The sequence below is a fragment of the Schistocerca cancellata genome, chromosome 9, assembly GCF_023864275.1.
Source record: "Schistocerca cancellata isolate TAMUIC-IGC-003103 chromosome 9, iqSchCanc2.1, whole genome shotgun sequence".
NCBI classification, from domain to species: domain Eukaryota; kingdom Metazoa; phylum Arthropoda; class Insecta; order Orthoptera; family Acrididae; genus Schistocerca; species Schistocerca cancellata.
In genome coordinates, this window is record NC_064634.1 from 390,717,985 (window position 1) to 390,739,033 (window position 21,049).

Genomic DNA, 21,049 nt, shown 5'->3' on the forward strand with positions numbered 1-21,049 from the left:
GTAATGCTATAAAACCACACTGTCGTGGGCAGACAGCTTTCTTACTTTTTCTCTATCTACAAACAGAAAATTTCAGTCTATGTTACATAGAAGTAAGCAGTGGTGTGAAAGAATATATCCAATATTGCCTTAGCCTTTGATCTTGGTTGCTCTACACGCAGTGCTGTATGTCATTAACAGTGTATGTGGACACAAGCTACTGAGGTAACTATTTGTGACCCTCTCTTGAGATTAGTTTTATAGAGCACAATGACAAACTAAAATTGGTAACATAACAAGGCAAAACTGGCATAAAAGAGGCAGAAAACTGCTAACATTTATAGCTGTAAATTTCTTAATATTTACAAAATTAAGTTTAGCCTAACCAAGTTAAGTGTGTGACATGTATTAGTGACACAACTGTATTGCATTACACACTAGGAAGGAAACAGATTGTGTTGTTTGCATATCCAAGAATATGAGACTTGGAATAGAAAACATAATGCTTGCTTCCTCCACGGTTGACAAGAAATCAAAACACCAAGAAACAAAAATACCATTGTATCATCCTGCATCTCAATTAATTTCAAAGTTACTATTGCCTTTACAAACAAACACTCTCACTGGCCACGCAAACTGTCAGATAAGAGGCACATGATCATCTTGAATCTCCTGTATGTTGTACTGTGTTTCAGTGAAGATATAAAAATGAGTGTATTACATAAGTAATGAAGTCAAACAACACTGTAATTTAAAGTTTAAGAGAAAACTTTTCTTTATTTTTCAGATATTTGTAGTTCGAGATCGTGATCTTCTGAGATTTGTCTTCACTCGGCCACCTACAGTGATACGTCGACTTCTACCTGAGTTCCAGCGAGCTGTCGAAAAAGCTCTTTTGCTTCCAGTCAGTCTGAATGTGTATGATACACAGTTCTACAGCAAGGATGATGGAAGCCTGGATTTTGGCAGTACAAGGTATATTTTGTAGGCTGTAAATCATCCTGCTAATAGAATGAAAAGTTATTCACCATTCTATATTTCTTTACAGGTTTTATCTTGTATGTAGTTTCAATCCACCATAGTGCGTAAAAATTGACAGTGAGAATAATAAATTGTAATTTACCATCTGTTGATTACACCAGACTCATTATTATTTTGTTGGGTGCAGGTTTTCTATGTGTTCTGACCTGGTTTCACACTTTCAGTTATTAATCTCACTTTCTTTTTCTGTTCTCCATAACTGATGTGTCTTTCATGTCAGTCAGTTATGAACAACTTCTTTTTATCATTAGCATATGGTACATGTGAGATCTTACCCAACCCAGGTTCAATCAACCTAACATTTTATACATGTGTGATTGTTAATCTTATATCTTACATTATATTAGCTGAATAGTCTGTCCTTGTCATCATCAAGTATTATTCAATTAGGTTTTTTCACTATCATGACTTAAAGAAACAGATGTAAGTAAAGTCATATTTAAAGTGCTATTCCTAAATTTCATATTTCTGATTACAGTTCTTGCTTCCAACTAGTGGGAAAAGAGAGTTATGATCTAAAAGATATGGAGTCATTACTACGAGACTCTGGCAATTCTGACCTTGATAAAGTGTACAGTGACTTTGGAGTTCAGGCAGTGCAGGTGAGATGAGCAACTACTCTGTAGATGTATTGTTCCTTTCATGAAAAGACAGTGACCTGTCATAGATGTTACTTAAAATGTAAAGTTAATTTTCATTTTCAGTTATTACAATGTTTAGCAGATATTTATAGCAGGACAGACAAAGCACCTCCTCGACATTGTAATTTTTGAGAGTAATATGGCAATTGAAAGTTCTGGCAGAACTGAATAAATTTAAAGTAGAGGTAGCAACAAACCAAACAGTAGAAGTGTTGAGTCATTGTGACTGGCACATAAACAGGAGTGAAAATTTTGCTGCCTTTTGGAAAAATCCTTTGTTGAGCCTCTCTCTCTCTCTCTCTCTCCCTCTCTCCCTCCCTCCCTCTTCCCCTCCCTCCCTTCCCCACTCTTGGTCCCTATCTCCTGTGTGGTTACAACCTAGCCATATCTGCAAAATCTGTATATTACACCTACCACAGCACACAGCACTGACTTTTTACCATTGTGCCTGGAAATAAGGAACATCCTATCCACACTCCTTCCCAAGCACTCTCCTAAAATGGTATTATGCTGTCCACTGTCTATGCAATATCCTTGCCCATCCTTATGTCACACCCAGTCCCAATCTCTTGCCACATGGGCTCTATCCTTGTGGAACACCCAGGAGCAAAATCTGTCAAATACACCTACCCAGCACATCCTGCTTCTGTCCGGTCAGAGGCTTATACTATCCTGTCAGAGGCAGGGCCACTTGTGAAAGCAGTTGTGTCATATACCAATTATGCTGCCGTTTTTGCACAGCATTTTATTTGAGCATGACCACCAACCACCTGCCCCCCGACTGAATGACCACTACCCAACTGTGCCCAAGAACAGAGCAGACCACTCAGTGGCAGAGTGTGTTACTGACCACAACATACTATGTTCTAAACAGCTACTTTAGAACCCATGACATCTGGGTCTGCACACCCTCATCCCCAATAGCGGCTTCTCTGAACTACATAGATGGGAGTTGTCCTCACAACACATCCTTCATTCTCATAATCCTGACCTCCTGATGCCTCTACTATTTGGTGAGTTGTTACTTTTATTTCTAAATTTTTATATTATTTATTCATTACATTATAACCGCTCTCCAGTTTTTCTGTTAACAGTAATTACTCCCATTTAGAAAACAGTTTGTTGTGTTTTCCTGTCAAGCCTTTAATGTAATTTGGGATTTGGTTATTACATCAGTTCTTGACAGTGTCCTGTTCCTTGTATTTGTTTTCATACAAAGGATTACAAGGAAATCTTTATGCTTTGATTACAATTGAGTCAGTAAGTAAAGATAAATTATACTGAATACACAACATATCTCTAAATATCTGTTTATATAGTCCCCAAATTGTATTTATGAGACAGCATAGTGACATTGAGTTTATAAATTTTATGACCAATGGTTCACTTGTTTCATTATTGTATGCTACTATGCACATTAATTATACTTTCATCCAAACATTCTCACATATATGTGAAACTTTATCTTTTGTGCCTTAATTTATGATATACAGCACACACCAGTGCAAAGAAAGTTGTGTCTACTTAAAAAATTCAAACTACAGCTTCAACCTGTTTTGCATATAATGCCACAATATATGACAAACTGAACACATGGATTTGCACATTTTTGATTTTCAGTGCTGATCTTTCTTAGTTAAGGGCTCAATTTTAGTTACTTCAATTTTAATACTGCCAGAGGGAGACACTTTTCATTACAATTTTTAAATTATTTTTCTTCTTGTCATTGAGAAGTTATAGAGAATAAAAATTTCATTTCATTTTGAAAGTGGTACTACCATCTGTTGACATTTTATGCTACTGAGTAAGTCACCAGAATGTGCCTGACAGGGAATTCAGTCATTAGAAGATTCTCCTTTCAAATTATGGACAGTTATATGAGTCAGAGCCAAGTTTACACACTGATTGTCTCAGATTTTTATTTATTTATTTAGATTTTTTTGCATGAAACCAGCACAATGATGGCTTTTTACGAATGTCAGACATAACAATATGAAACAATATGACAGATTATATTTACAAAATGATATGTAGTACCATTATAGTTGCATCTTACATCTATTTTATACATTTATTACTTTATGACTGATCTTCTCATATCACTAGCAGTGTCTTGGAATTCATTCATTGAATATAAACATTTTTCTCTTAGAAAAGATTTTAATTCATTTTTAAAATCAGTCCCTTACATGTTCTTAAATAGTTTTGTAGTTTGGTAAACCAAATCAATCCATTGATGCAAGGACTCCTATCCATCATTTTTAATTTTGTTCTTTTCCAAAAGTAGGAATAGTTTGTTCTGGTGTTGGGCTCATGTACATACTGTACGTGATAACTTCAGTTGGATAAATCAAAAAATGTAAGGAATTTAAATGTGTATAAAGTACATATAGTTAACTGTTTGTGATGCACAAATACTTCACAACATCTTTATCTAAGGCCTATCCCCTGCATAAGTCTTGTTGGTCATTTCTGTAACAGCAATATTCTTCTTAAATGGGCATCAGCTGCACAGCACAATAATTCAACCTGTAACTAAGGATGCTGTAAATTGTTTCACAGTAAACTATTTCTAATGTTTGACTAGTAACTGTATTGGTGAGCTGGCTAACCAGATACAAGTCACTGTTGACTTTTCCACATGCAAAATTAATTTTCATCAACATACACACTTAGAATTTTACAGTGCTGGTTTCTGTTGCCAAGATATTATGTACATTGTTTACACTGGTGTGGTGAGAACTTTCTATATAGCTTGGTGAGAACAGCCTGTTTTAAATGCCAATAATTAAGATTTGGTTCAAGTATTTCATTAATTATTTTATATCACTAGTAGCAAAAGATTCTACTTCCTTATATTCTCTACCATAGAATAAGATTAGGGTGTCACCTATGTAGCTTATAATGTGGGCATTATTAGGTTGTGCAGTGTTATTAATATAATATGGGGAAGGGAAAGAGAGCAAGAATTGAGCACTGAGGCATACCTTGCACTAATGCTTCACTGGTGGATTGAAAGTTGATGTCTTTCTTTCATGTAATTTGTATCTCAGTTTAGTGCATTGCTAATGATTCAATAAATATGTTGCTATAAGGTGCGTAAATGGATCCCCTATATGATGTGTAAGCTATAGCTTACTTTGTCAAATACTTTGGTCAGGTCTAAAAATATAGCTTCAGTTTGCATCCTCTGGCCCAACAGGCAATATACTTCATAAAAGAACTGTGTAGCTGCAGTGCTCTTGCTTAGCCCTTTTTAAAAGCCATACAGAGAATCTATATGCTGTTTGTGTTTTGTGAAAAAGGCACTAAGTAGGAACAAAATAATACTTTTGAACATCTTACTGTTGCTGACCAAAAGACTGGGGATGAACAGCACCCTGGAGGGAAAACACAGCAAGCCATGGTGGTCCAGGACATGTGAACCAGGGTGCAAAAAATCCAGGAGACCTCACAGCTGGTGCTCAAGCAAGCATTCTGTGAGACTGCACGTACTGACAGGTGTCAGCTTGTATGTAGTCAGAAAATGTGACAATACTTTGTCATGGGAAGAGGCAGATGTGGATTTCTTTATTTGGTTCTTCAACATACTTAGAGGCAGGCTGAAATGGGGCAATGAGCAGATGCTGGGATGACAGTTGGGAACACAAACATCTTCAAACTCCTGTGACAGAAATTAATAACCTTTATTGGACACAAGGTTCCTGAGAAATCTCTCAATAGCAGAAGTGATGAACAATGTGTGAACAGTGACAGTCAGTGAAGTGAAGGATAGCTTGGCTAAGTACTAGAAACAAGACAAGGCATCGACTGCCAAAAACTATATGCTGCCCAAAAATGCACCCATAAAATTGATGTGCACCCTGCACCAAGGGTACTCTGGGACTGGCCAAGGAGAAAATTGGCACAGCAGTGCAGTCAGCTTCTGTGCACAGGCTCCACAAGCTCACCCCAAACATTTAATGTTGCGATTGATGGTGGCCATGGCTGTTGCAACCTCTCATGCTGTCAATGGAAAATCCAAAAAGGTTTGCTGCAAAGTATTGTCCAATTTGAGTGCACAAGAACCTCCTGACGTGTGAACTGTAGATCGGTCCCCACTGGCAGCCAATTTAATACATCAGGATTTTTATGCTGAGTAGTGGAGCAGTAAAACTGAGAAAGAGGACCCAGATCTGCAGTCAGTGGACAATCTTGTCTGGGAGCTTGGAATGAGGGCCAAGTAAGGAAACCAGTGGTTTGTGGTTAGTGACAAGGAAGAACCTTGCCCCATACATGAAGATGTGAAAGTTTTTAATACCGAAAAACAATAGCCAGCACCTCATTCTCATCTGTGAGTAATTCCTCAGCACTATAGAAAGTGTCTTTGACATGTAAGCAGTGAGCTGTTTGGTCCAATCCGGGTTCTGTGGGACAGAACCACACTAGTGCCACATCGGGGCATGTCACTCTCCAAGGCTAAAGGTTTAGCGAGCATAAAAGCAGCCAAGCAGTGAGCAGAGCACAAACACAACTTGAGGGACTGAAAATCCTGCTGAAATCCACAGACCAGACAAACTAAATGTCCTCCTGATGAAGCCATTGAAGAGGATGGCAGATGTGTGCAGCCTGGGGAGCTAAAATTGCACTTTTATCAGCTTGCAATAATGGCCATTCTTCAGAAGATACTGGAAAATTGTCTGTATATTTAATAAATGCTCCTCTTGCGTAGAACGTGAAATCCGGATGTCACCAAGGTACTTCATTAAACAAGAAATGTCCTCAATCAAGAAATGTCCTCAATCCAAGGCTAAAGGTTTAGCGAGCATAAAAGCAGCCAAGCAGTGAGCAGAGCACAAACACAACTTGAGGGACTGAAAATCCTGCTGAAATCCACAGACCAGACAAACTAAATGTCCTCCTGATGAAGCCATTGAAGAGGATGGCAGATGTGTGCAGCCTGGGGAGCTAAAATTGCACTTTTATCAGCTTGCAATAATGGCCATTCTTCAGAAGATACTGGAAAATTGTCTGTATATTTAATAAATGCTCCTCTTGCGTAGAACGTGAAATCCGGATGTCACCAAGGTACTTCATTAAACAAGAAATGTCCTCAATCAACTGCTCCAAATATTGTTGATAAATTCCCAGCACAGATGAGATTCCAAAAGCCAAATGATTAAACTGGTAAAGCCCACAGTGGGTACTGAGTAGTAAATAAGACTGAGAAGTTGGTGATCTGGGAAAAATACTGTCCACCCCTCCTCCCTCGCGCCCCTTCCCCCCTCCTGCAACTTTGCCAACAACTCCGCTAGCCGTGGAATTGGATACAAATCTATGACTGCAAAATCATACAGTGACCAGAGGAGTAGCCCTCTGACTCAGTGAAATAGGAGAAATGACACCCTGATGCTGCCACTGCTGCAGCTCATCGTTTCCATTTAAAAAATGCTTTTGAATGCTTTTCTTGCAAGTTTATTTTCACAAAATTCAACCTGGTAGGGTGCACACTACAACTTCAGCCTAGGCCTGTATATACTAAATACCACATTGATATGGAGCCGGGCACTGTGGCCGAATGGTTCTAGGCACTTCAGTCCGAAACCGCGCTGCTGCTGTTGTCGCAGGTTCGAATCCTGCCTCGGGCATGGATGTGTGTGATGTCCTTAGGTTAGTTAGGTTTAAGTAGTTCTAAGTTCTAGGTGACTGATGACCTCAGATGTTAAGTCCCATAGTGCTCAGAGCCATTTGAACCATTGATATGGAAATGCAGTGACAAATAACAGAAATAACTGAATAACTAGAAAGCAGCATTTGATTGAGCAATTGCAGCAGCAATTTATTTTATATTGCAGAGATGTGCTCCACCTATTGCAAAGGCTGAAGCATCGTGGATACAACTGTGGGTGCTGGCAATAGCTGGCTTTGTTGGTGCGGCAGCTCTAATTGCTGTTATTGTCACATGCTGCCTTTATAGTGGGTAAGTGCAATTCCAGTTCTTTTATTTAATACAAACGTACTGATATATGAAGAAATAGAAGTTTCAACATCACCAAATGATGTCATTATCTCTTAGATTACTAAACCATTTGCATGAAAGCTCAGAAATATGTGTTATTTTCTGATATGATAATAGCGTTTCCAACTGTGGTATAAAATGAACTACAGGATCTAGTCTTTTCCTTCCCCTGTTGTGTATGCCTTTTTTTTTTTTTTTTCGAGTTGTGATGGAAGTGTACTGATCACCATTTTATTTTATCTGTGTATCTTGTCTCCTTCAATGCTGTGTGACAAACAACAGATAATTAATTTAAGAGTTTTATAAATAATCTAAAGAGATAAGAAAAATTCATTACAAACATGTGTGGGTAAGTGAAAAAGGCTTCTCTATCAGTCACAGAAAGAATAAAGATGAGAGAGAACTGATTATGTCATTTAATTACTGATGATCACAGTTTTCTATAGAATTAGCTTCCTTGATAATGAAGCATGTGCAAGTTGCAAGAGGGGAAAAATGCACGAAAAATGTTGGAGAGCAGAATAAAAACATCTAAATTCAAAAACTACATTAATTATATAAGATCATCATCTGTTTTTCACGCCAGTGTAATATAAGAGGTAAAACTGAGATTATAATTCAAGTAAGCTCATGCTTTACAGATGCCTTTTAAACTTCTTTTACATTAGTTTTGATATCTTTATTATCTGAACTGATTCATTATATAATACCCCTATTCTGTGTGGAAGACAGATCTGTTCTGATGGAGACTGTCTTAACAGCCATGTCACGACTTATATAGGTGCAATATCGTTCTCTAATTATCCTACCAATGAATACAGCAAATCTCTGGGAACCCAAATCCTTAACAGACTTATTTAGTGAATTATAGGGGCACTTCCAGATTAACATTGTACAATTGAGTCTTTCTATATGATCTTTCCTTAAATCAAATCTACTGCAGGACCTAAAACGAAGTCCATAAAAAAAAAAAAAAAAAAAAAACTACAAATTATGAAACTCTAAAATACTTAATAGTCCCACACTGTATACACTGGCAGGTACAACAACAACTGCACCTTGAGGAATGCAACAGAACATGTAAGTTTTTTGTGTCAGTTTCAGAGTTTCAGGTTGTAATATTTGTGCATATAATAAGGAAAGTTCTTGCAGAATGTAAATAATTTAGAAGTAAAGGAGACCCCTCACCAAATAACAGAAGAATCACTGAGCCATCAACAAGCATGCACAAAGAGAAAGAAAACTTGATAGCTTTTAGAATAAATCCTGTGACGAGCTAGAGTACAAATACAAACACACACACACACACACACACACACACACACACACACACACACAAATGCATGCACATATACACTGGCACTTTACATTATTCTAGCTGGATGTGCAAAAGCAGGATGAAGTGTTGGGGATATGAAGCTAGTGGCTCAGAGGGAGACAGCAGTTTTGCTGGCAAGAAGTGCTGGAAGGAGGGGTGGCAGTTGCATGGGCTAGGCATGTGACTCATGGTTACCACAGCTGGTGAGTTGTGGAGCATGATGCAGATGACATGGACGTGTAGATAGGGAGGGAGTAACAGGACTGAGGAAGGGGGAACTGTTGGATAGAGAGTGTGGGGATATTGGATTAGCAGAGACAGAGACCAGGAGGGTTACAGGTAAAAAGCATGCGTTGCAAGGGTAAGTCCCATCTGCATAGTTCAGACAAACTGATGCTGGAGGGAAGGATAGAGGTGGCATGGGTTATAAACCAGCCATTGAACCTGAGCATGTTGTGTCACTGGACAGTCAACTTCGTTCTCATCCACAGTTTGGTGGTGATCATACAATGTGGTGAGCAGCTGATTGGTTGTCATGCTGATATAAAAGTCACGGCAGTGATTGCTGCAGAGTCGGGATATGACATGGTTGCTTTTACAGGTGGCTCTGCTTCTGATGGAATTGAATAAGCTGGTGACAGGACTGGAGTAGGAAATGCTGGGTGGATGGATTGGGCAGCTCTTGCATCTGGGTATTCCACAAGGATATGATCTCTGTGGCTAATAGTAGGGTGTGGGAGTGGCATAGGAATGGACAAGGATGTTGTGTGAGTTGAGTGGATGATGAAATACCAATTTAGGTGGAGTGGGAAAGACCTTGAGTACGATGTCCCTTATTTATGAGCACAATGATAGATAATAAAGGCCTGGTGAAGGATTTGGTTCAGTTGCTCCAGCCCAGGGTGATAATAGGTGATGAGGGACCTGCTCCTTTGTAGCTGATTATTGGGCATAGTGGAAGGATTAGGGGTGTGTGAAGGTATGGCATGGAAGTATGTTTGAGGCTAGTTTTGGGGGTACTGCCTTTCTGTGAAGTCATCCAGCGTATTGGGCAAGGGAATTCTCATTACTGCGTATATACTGTCTATGGACAGCCAGGATCTATGGTAGGAATTTTTTGGTGTTGAAGAGGTGACAGCTGTCAAAACTCAGGCTACTAAGTTTAATATGGTGTGGATGGAACCATCAGAGAGATGGAGATCAATGTCCTGGAAGTTGGTCTATTGAGTTAATGAGGACCAGGTGAAGTGAAGATGAGGTGTCACAGTTGTGGATGAATGGGGATTTGTTTTGGCCCAGAATCCAGATCAGGAAGATATCATCAGTGAACCTGAATTGGACAAAGTGATCGGGGTTTTGGGAGGTTAGGAAGGTTTCCTCTAGATGGCCAGTAGAAAGGTTGACATAGGAGGGTGCCAAGCAGGTAATCATAGCTGTACTGCAGATTTGTTTGTATAGCTTCTCTCATAGGAGAAGTACTTGCATGTGAGGATATATTTAGTACGGTGTAGTGGGTCTGGAGTTTGAAAGACATTGGGAAAGGTAGAGTTCAGTAGTATCAAGGCCATGGGGGTGAGAGATGTTGCAGTATAGAGAGATGGCATCAACAGTGACTAGTAAAGATCCAGGTGGTAAAGGGGGAGGGATGAGGGAGAGTCAGTGAAGGAGTTGGTTAGGATCTTTGATGTGAGAGGCTAAGCTTTGGGCAATTGGTTCGAGATGGTCAGCAAGAACAGATAACTTTCAGTAGAAACACAATAATTAGCTACAGTGTGGCATCCATGATGGTTGGGTTTGTGGATTTTGGGGAGCATGGAGAAGGTGGGTAAGTGGAGAGTTATTGGGGAGAGGAGAGACTCTCCATAGTATCCAGAATCCAAAGAAATGCAGAATGCTGTTCTTAATCTTACCAGAAAAATTTCAGTCCTATGTAAGTTTTGTTTCTATCTAGAGGCCCCACCTTCAGTGCCACAGCCAAGTTTAATCTAGCTGCATTTGTCAAAGGCATATTCTCCTCCTCTTCATCCCCACAATGGAAACTCTTTTGCTGCCAGTCTGTCCAAGCAAAGCCAATCTAATCCCAATGTTGACTTAGCTTCTCTCAATTCATACCACCATCCAACCATGACTCTCTCCCCCTTCCACCTGACCAACCCTGGTCACCTTCTGGGAAATTCCTAACTTTCTACATGGCCTCACTATCTTTCACTGGAACCCTTCCCAAGAACACTAACCACTCAACAGAAGAAATAACAGCCAGTCACAATCTCAAACCAAATCATGACATAATCATCCTCCCTGCAGATAAAGGCTCCACCAGCGTCAAGATGAACTGCAAAGACTTCCTGACAGAAGGCTTCTGCCAGCTGTCTGACTCCTTCACTTACAATCTCTACCATAGTGATCCTATCAAAGAAGTCCAAAATAATATCCAAGGATGGTATGTGTACATTGCACAGAGGCTCTGCAGAGCATTAAAAAAATTAGAGCATACAACAGATTTAGAGATTCTGTGTAGCTCAATGTACAAGATAACCTAATGAAAAGAAACATCTCGGAGGTAAATACTGAGAACTAGTTTAAAAGATGATATATAGAAACCTCTTTGCCAACAAGAAAGGTGCATCCTATGCCATGATCAACCTTACAGCCACTGGTGTAAATTAAGGTGTTATTCTCAAACTGCATATGAACATCCAGAAATGTTGAGCAAACAATCAAAGCCAGAGTAGTGTTCATTGGAAGCTGAGTGGTTTCATAGTTATCCTTAGAGCGAATGGTTGAACCCAGAGTAATGTTCTTTGGAAGCAAAGAGGTACCAAAATGAGCTTGGAGCCATAGGAGGAGGGGTGGGGGTAGGGAAGACTCTCACCCCCCCCCCCTCACCCCCAGAGGAATATAGTGGGTAACACATTTGTTTTATAACCACTGAGTCTTATGGGGAGCTAGGGGAGGGATGTGAGTAAGGAGGATAGGGCAACATTTCTAATCTTACATAAAGTGTCTCTGACTACATAATTTCAGTGGTGACAAAAAAAAAAAAAAAAAAATGTACTAGTAGTAACTAGGGCTTCTCTGTCTTTGGTTATTAATGTCTGTTGTAACTTCAGCAATAAATTACTGTTTAAGGCAACATAATTTAACATTGATTTTGTGGTGGGCATGCCAGTTTGGGTGAAAATCACTGCATGATTGTATATTTGAAGCGAGAAATCCCATTACCCCATAAATTAAACTCTCTTGTATTTTACTGTAGCTGTGTATATTCTAGACAATAAGATATTTATCGTGGGGTGCCTTGGTTCAAATGAACAAACCATGTGATCTTTGGATAGTAACTCAGCTGCACACACACACACACACACACACACACACACACACACACAAATCTGAAGATTCACAGTAAACCAGTTCTTCAAAATTGCCAAGACAGAAATACCTTAAGTTGTAAAGTGTAACCAGTTCTAAATTATGCCTCTTTGTCAGTACAAATAACCTCCATACCAGGGTTGAGATGCATCTGACTTTCTTTTTAATCCATTATGACCACCAACAGTGTTTAAGATTTTCAACCACTACACTTAAAACTGCTCTAACTCTCCCCTTCTCAGTTTTAATTCTTATCCTGTCTTTCTCCAACTGTCTTTTTTTCTCTTTCCTTCCTCTGTCTGTCTCCCTTCCTTTTTTTAAAAAAAAATCTCTGTATTCTCATTGTTTGTGCTCTTAATAAGACTGGCCTTTAATTCCTTCTTGACAGTTAGTGTGGTGTCACCGCCAGACACCACACTTGCTAGGTGGTAGCTTTAAATCGGCCGCGGTCCATTAGTACATGTCGGACCCGCGTGTCGCCACTGTCAGTGATCGCAGACCGAGCGCCACCACACAGCAGGTCTAGAGAGACTGACTAGCACTCGCCCCAGTTGTACGACGACTTTGCTAGCGACTACACTGACGAAGCCTTTCTCTCATTTGCCGAGAGATAGTTAGAATAGCCTTCAGCTAAGTCCATGGCTACGACCTAGCAAGGCGCCATTAACAATTTCTAGAGAGAGTCTCACTTGTATCATCAAGAATGCTGTATACAAATGATGGATTAAAGTTAAGTATTCCAGCAGCTATGTACTTTTCTTAATAGCATTCATTACGTATCCTGTTTCAGAACTACCGCCCTCCTGCGTGAGTTGACGCGTGCATTTCGGCCTCCTTCTCTAAAAACAGTGTCGGCACGTCTGCCGACACTTCAGTTAGTGCATGAATTTTGTAATAAGACACACAACAATCATGACAGGTTCTATTGCTGTTTTCTCAGTCTTAAAGTAGTCAACTTTGGAGTCACCATTTCATTACTTCCTCACTGTAAAGAAAATTGAATAATTTTATATCAAACAAAGTTTCCACAGCTGCTTTATTTAGATATGTCAAAAGCATCATGTGATGTAATCCAAATTATGGATTATTTCACATTGATATCATTATGAATTGACCCCTTTTCTAGTTTTCCAGTCCTTGGCTTAATTTCTTGTTCACATTCCTTAACTTTTCTATAGATTGATCTATTTCATCTTCTGATTTAGAAGGAAGACAGATTCAGTCTAGTGTTCTGTGGGAAGCATACTGGCCCTTGCAGTAAGCAGTTCAGAGACACTGTGAAAATCGTGCATATGGATGGTTAGAACGGATTTGAATCACTCTTCTCCAAAATATGAGTTCAGCCTCTTGCCACACCACCACCTCGCTTGGCTTCTGTTTTACATGGCCTGTTTTCCATTTTATCAAATTTATCTGTCATTTTACTAAGACATGATTCCAGATCACAGTGCATTGCACATATGTTGGCAAACTGGGACAATGCAAAGAAAATCTCTCTGAATGATTTTAAGCCTCAATAAAGTTTATGTTTGCCAGAGGCCTGGTGCAATCTGGAATTGCATAAGAAGATCAAAAAGATCATTGCCATAATGTAAAAGATCAGGTCTATCACGCAACTGCATGAGAGTATGAAAGATTAAGGAAAGAAAGAAGGAAGTTTAGAGATTCATGTTCTGTTGATGATGAGGTAATTAGAAATGGAGCCCAAACTCTAATTGGAGAAGGATAAGGAAGGAAATTGGCTGTGTCCTTTTCAAAGGAACAATACTGGCATTTGCCTTAAGTTCTTTAGAGGTACCATGGAAAAGCTAAACCTGGATTTCTGGATAGTGATTTGAACCTTCATGTGTGATGCAGAGGGTTTTTACTGTTTGGTTCAGTTTTGTTCATTTGTGCTTCCACACTCAGCTAAATAAATTTCCCCACACCAGAATTGACACAGAATGACACAAGGTAACTTTCAGCACATTCTCTTGGCAAACAGAATAACTCTGTAAATGAATGTCAAAGTCAAGGTTGAAATGTGAAACACAACATAGTTCTTTCCATTCTGCACACCCCCAACATATAGTCTGAAGAGTGCAGGTGTGCTTCTAATTTTATAATATGTAAAAAGTGATGAGTAGGAATCATTAATTCGCAACAGTTCTAAAAAAAATTAGATAATGAGCATGTAGCCATTTGCACATACAGATGTTTAAAGTGAAAGTAAAATGAGTTGTTCCACATCATTATGATTAATCGTACAAATGATCCACAGAATATGAAACTTACTAACGAAATCTGCACACAAACAGGCTGCTTACACTTTCACAAAGACTAAAATCATTGGCAGATGAAGTGCCACTCATTTAAAGCTAGACAGACATCTTTTTCACCATACTTAGCTTAACTGACATCTGACAGAAACAATAACTTCTCTTCAGATTCACAATCAGTTGTTCACATCAAACCGAACATGGACACTTTACTGATAGGTGTGAAGAACAGCCCTTCTCGTGCCTAAGTAACCAATTAGGATTATCACATTAAGCTAGAGAATTGCAATCATGTGTGTCTTTCTGATTTGAATGAGCTCTATTCATCAATTTATAAATGCACCTAGTGGGTAGAGCACTAGAGTCCAGCTGGAGTTTCAATCCTGGAAAGGGACACAAATTTTTCCTCATTCTGTTCCCTCCAGCACAGTTCCAGGCCCACTCAACCTGCTATCAAATTAGTACCAGAGACCTTTCTTGCTGATAAAAGGCAGCCACAGTGAGGGACCCATCACCCTCCTCTTCTAGTGCCAGAGTGGAGACTCGCTACAACTACAGGCAGGCCAATAGCCCAGTCAAGAGCTTACACCACGGGCTTTACTTTACTTTAGTTTTCAGAATTAAATGTCAGGGCTAGTTTTCAAGCTTTTATCTCAACAAACTGTTAAAAGTTTGTTACAAGTTTTGCTTAGTTACAGGAAAACTACTGAATGTATTGATTTCAAATTTTGTAAGTGGAACTCTTGTAAATGTTGTAAGTGTGAAAATAAAATAAAATTGATATCATTTTGTACAACCCACAATTATAAGAAATTATTGTGCAATGTGTTGAAGCTCACCATACTTGCTTCCTCACTTTTAGATTTCTCTATTCATGCCACACCACATACTGATTGATACTTTCAGTAGCTGTATCCTACTGTAGACTCCTCAACTCTGGTTGCACATGGTTATGAGTGAATTTTTCTTTCTTTCACATCCTCCTGAAATACATGTCCAGTGTCTTAGCACAGCACCACCTCACAGGGTGTTAGAAAGATCACTACCATCCTGTGAAACAACAGAATCGCCTTTCATGGACACTTAAGATAATTGAAATTGGAGAGAATGGAACATGAAATATTGAAAATCTCTTGCCTCCTGGCTGAAAAAGGCCAGAAGACTCTACACCAAAATATTGTGCCAAGGAGTTATCAGCATCCGCAGTTCATTCAAAATTTCATAGAATGTAAAAGAATGGTTTAGACAGTTTTACTAAGCTGGATTTACTTTTTTGTCTTCACAATAGCCTTGAATATGAATTTTTTTGAGCCGCTTATCTCTTCTGGTTGCAACATATAATTTATATTGGTCTGTTAATTAGGTACAAGCAGAAGCTGAAGCGCTGCTTGCCACCTCCACGCACACTGTCAGTGCCTGCTGGCAGCTTTGTTACATCGGGAGCAAGTGGCGGAGCTCCGACTGTTGTCCTGGGGCCACCTCCACCACAAGCAGAATGGGGAGCTCATGACAACCTCTCGTACCACAGCATCCCAGCACGATGAACTATGATCATATATTTCACGTGTTTTATGGCATATGAAAGATACACTGCAAGAAATACTACCTCATGTCAGATTTCTGATATGTGTAAATAGCTTATTAATATGGTATTCATTGCTATGCAATGACAAATGTTATAAGAAATGTCTTCCTGATGATATATCCAACAGATATCTACTTACAAGCTGAATCTTGTGCATTCAGCAGAGAAAAAGTGATAGTTGTTCTGATGATATAGGGATTCAGCAGCATACTAAAGAGTGAATAATATAAAGTTGTTTGATACTTTTACAACAATTATAAAAATAAATTAAATCATGCTTCAACATTTTATTGCTCTGAAATTAATATGTGAGAGCTTTCAGCAACTGCCGACTTTCTATCTGTGATATATGTTACTTAAATATTGTGATTCAGCAAGTTAAGGCTGTTGAAACTACCGTATATGTATAAATACAAATAAGAAATGAATATCTTACATGAAGTGAATGAGAGATGCAGTCCAAACAGTACTTGTGCGGTCTCATAAATATCTTTCAGAACTATTTAAGTTTCTTGCTGTGGTTTGTTTTGCTGCAGCTACTAGTCATACTATCAACCAAAGCTGCAGTGAATTTTGCTATATTTAGCCAGAGCATACAATATAGCTTTTCTGTGACATTCATTAATCACTGTGTTTAGAAAGGCAGGGGAAATATGTGACCATTGCAGCTGTCAGTAAGTTACCAACCAGTTTAAAATTCTGTCACTGTTTATTGCTTTTAGTATGAGTTCACTGTCAGAGGTGTCCCTTACGACTACTTTCAATCTTTGAATCATGATCTACTTTTGTTTCATGAATGTAAAACAGTTGTTGTAGTTCCAACTTTAATTTTAAGTAAGTCCTTATTAGCCTACCATGGTACCCATCACAAACATACAGGCATCAATGAAATAAGCGGAAGTAATAAAATTTGTTCACATTTTTTAAACAAGTCTCTCACAAACACGAAGATAATATTTATCCCACTTTACAGCACACCCAGATGTGAGTTCTCTGAGTTTCTAACTTCAGATGCTGATATCATACATATGAGAATCAATGTTAAAAATGGCATAAATGTTTCTTCTAGTTGAGGAAAGTTTATTCTGCCATATAAACGTGACCAAGTGAGGGAATACTGCATGATCTGCCTTTATCCCTCATCTGCCCTGAAACATATATCATATGTCTAAATCGATTAACATTCAGAGAAAAAAAAAATTCATGGTACACTCATTGTGTGAAAGTGCTATGTTGTAACACAAGATGGGGCTTGGAGCAACCTACTTACTTCCATTTTCTTCTAGTTTACTGTTGTGAAATACAAAGTAAATGAAAATTAGTGTGTTAAACTATTTTTGTGATGTATTAATACCACTGTTTTGTAAATTGTGTTTTTGTAAATATTTCTTTCAATGCATGTATATGTTAACTTCATCTTGTAAACCTTATGTAAATAAATTATTTCCCAGAAGAGAAACATGTTGTTATGAAAAGAGAGCACATTTAGGAATAAACATGATATTCTACATATTTATAAAATTTATCACAATTTATATGCACTAAATAAAAAATTGAGACTTAAACAACAAGGGACAGTCATACTTCAGTGAATTTGTTGGTGAGTGCAGAAGCAGGTATGCACTAAAAGGTCTCAATCTGCAATCTTGAGTTTACAGAAATGTGAGACTTTATTCAACATACACTAATAACTACAGTATATCATTCAAATGGGAACAAAGACATGACTATTAGAAATTAAATGGTGGATATTTAATACAAAGCAGTCCTTAGAATTCCTATCTTGTACATCACATTCTGTATTGTAACTTCCTGGCAGATTAAAACTGTATGTCAGACTGAGACTTGAACGTGGGATCTTTGCCTTTCATGGGCAAGTGCTTTATCGACTGAGCCACCCAAGCACAACTCACAACCCATCCTCACAGCTTTACTGCCACCAGTATCTCATCTTCTAGCTTCCAAATTTTCATTCTGGAAGCATTCTGTGTTATTTACAAATTAATAAGAAGAGTTAGTTTATACGACTAGACAGACTATAGTCACACTTTTCCTGTCCAGTTGTGCTATAAAATGAACAGCAGGTGTCTGAAAATTACACCTGGTGAATTCTTCAAAAATTACCCGATTGAGATTGAAGTAGAGTTACTTCTCACCCAGAGGCACTGATAAACTGCAGGAGCATCCATTGTACAGTTTAGGGCCCTGGCACACAAAAGGAAAAAAAAATGAAAAAGGGAAAGATAAAACTGAAAAAGAAAAGCAGAAAATTAATAAAAATCAATTAGTCAGCTGAAGCTTTTTTCTGTGACAAAATAATCAAAGATGGTTCTAGACCATTGGTTGTCAAGCTGTGGCCTTTGGGACGTATGAGGCCCAAACCAAGTGATTGTGTGGCCTGCAGTTCTCAGCTGTATTTTATAATAACGTGCACCTAGCAACTAACAGTTGAATCCAAAAACTTCAGCTAATGCTAAGAGCTTCTTAAGAATGTAGTTTTTGTGCTCAGTAACAAACAAAAATACTTACAGAGATAGTGTAATCTTAAGATGTGCTTAATTTTAATTGACATTGGTGAATTTGGCCGTAACCTAAGTAAATCTGCTACTTACCTCAGGGGCAGAGGGATAAGCAATGCAGAACTTCTGGGTTAGAGGATATGAGAGGCAGAATGTTTGTCGTTCAGTACTGACAACTTGAGGGTGTGCGGGGTGTGCGTGACTCATGCCAATCACGTACTGTGGTGTCAATTTTAAACAGAAACAGAAGTAAAATGGATCATCTTCAAATGCTATACATGTTTGCAGCAAGGAACATGAATTTAAGTTAAGCCTGTTCTAATACAGCAAAAAATGACATTCATAACATTTAATAAACATTTGTGATCATATTTCATGTTACATAATGTGTTTAAGCATAAGTACAGTTACTGTTATTAGTCTGTTAGTCATCTGTTCACAGACACAGCACAACAAGAGGTAATTACAGTGTTACAACTTTGTCATTGCTGATGGTCACAGCAGTCGAAAACAGAACAGTCAATAGAAAGTGTTCTGAAAGGTGCTGACTTTCAACAATCAGTACTTGGGACTGGTGGCAAATGTATCACACTGTTACTATATGGAGTGTAATGGGGGCTCATAAAATATTAATTTATGTATGTTACTAATTAGAAAAGATGAATAAATATGCAGCTCGAGGTGCTACTCAGCAGTGTCAGTATTGGCTCTTGAGCAAGAAAGTATGATGACCACTGTTCTAGACATTCTTCAGAGGTAAAGATATGTGATTCATTTACCTCCTATATCCAAGTTTAAGATCAAGCTGCTTTAGAACTCTTAACATAAATTAATAAGAGTTTATAAAAAGAATGCCATTAGACGTAAGCAAGAGTTGTGGCCAAAGCTATAATGAAGCATCTATCATGAGTGGTGTATGTAAAAAATAATGAAATAGCTGTTTAGATTTAGTTATTTTAAGGCACTGTAGAGGCTGATCAAGAAATAGTCCCATGTTTTGAAACAGATGAGAACATTTACAAATGTTGCAGCCACAGTGTGCTGTGCATTGCTCCTTTAATACTTACAAGGTAAGGTTAACATTAAAGACATTAAACCAAATGTATTGGACTATCACATATGGTGCCATCTGTGTGCTTAAAGAGAGATTCATTAACATTCTTAAGGCTCCGACAAACATAATTCTTTCGAATAGGGAATGTAATAAATGAAACGTAGCAATAAGTATTAAAAATGTAATTGAATACTACAGTATTGTTGTTCAGTGTAAAAAGGTTTTGATACATGAGAGCATGCACAATGCAATTTAGAAACAGTGTTGTCAGAAAAAGAATTTCTTGATGAAACTTTTTGCACCTGTGGAAGATGGGGCATCAAGTGTGAATTCTCCAACAAATAAATAAAACTATAACGGGTGATGAAAAAGTTTCTATTTGAGGGCATTCCTGCAGCATTTGTGCAACATAGCATGACTACAATGTTTATATACAAGCAAAAACTTGTGGACAAGGGACTAGTGTGTCATTTATAGTGACATTATTACAAAATGCATCCAAACAGGACCAGTGCGCTGTTGTTTACTTGGGTGCTGATGGACAAACACTGGTAGACTTCTATCAGAGAATGAAAAATGTGTATGTGTAGCAGGTCTGTCAAAACCATCTTTGTGGAATGGTGTGCAATTTACATGCTGGTCACACTTCGATCCAAGATGCAGAAGCTATAACAACTCAAGTGGGAGACACAAGCATCTGTCCTGTACTTCTGATCTCTCTCCATACAATTATCATTTGGTGAAGAAAACATAAATGAATTGCAGCCATAGCCACAATAATAAATTGCAGTACAAAATGAAATTTAAAAAATCGATTTACAGTTGCATTTGCTTTTGTTCCCTTAAAAAAGGCTCTGAAGGGTCAATGACTCCTGTCAGATGAGGATGTGCAGCGGGCTGCTACAGACTTCTTCGTGCAGTAGGACATGGTGTTTTACCAAATGGGTATCTTCAACCTGGTGCATTGGTAGGATGATTGCCTCAATGCCCATGGCAATTTTGTTTCATTTTTTTATACTGATTCTGAACTGCATGACCTTTGAACAGAAACTTTTTGATTGCCCCTTATGGTATGAAAGTGCTTTGACAAGTTTTGCAAGGACAAGACAGTAAGAGTCCCTATAACTAGACTTAGAATGACATTTTACAGGCTTCATTTATTAGCAGTTAAATATCAGTCCACTATATTTGCATTAAAATTTGTAATTATTCAAGGAGCACAAACCACTGTGAAAAGTAAAGCTGAAATATTAGTTGCCTCTAACTTTAAGAACGAATACAAATATG

The 21,049-nt window shown here is 38.3% G+C and overlaps 1 protein-coding gene across 1 annotated transcript in view; it reads left to right on the forward strand.

Moving 5' to 3' along the window:
* LOC126100415 (cadherin-23) overlaps positions 1-17,639 on the forward strand; it is a 410,352-nt gene extending 392,713 nt beyond the window's left edge. Inside the window, exons 27-30 of the mRNA XM_049911011.1 lie at positions 767-954; positions 1,499-1,622; positions 7,496-7,620; positions 15,968-17,639. Coding sequence (XP_049766968.1) covers positions 767-954; positions 1,499-1,622; positions 7,496-7,620; positions 15,968-16,148 — 618 coding nt within the window. The 3' untranslated portion in view covers positions 16,149-17,639. The remainder of the gene's footprint in view (positions 1-766; positions 955-1,498; positions 1,623-7,495; positions 7,621-15,967) is intronic.
* The last annotated feature ends 3,410 nt before the right edge of the window (positions 17,640-21,049 follow it).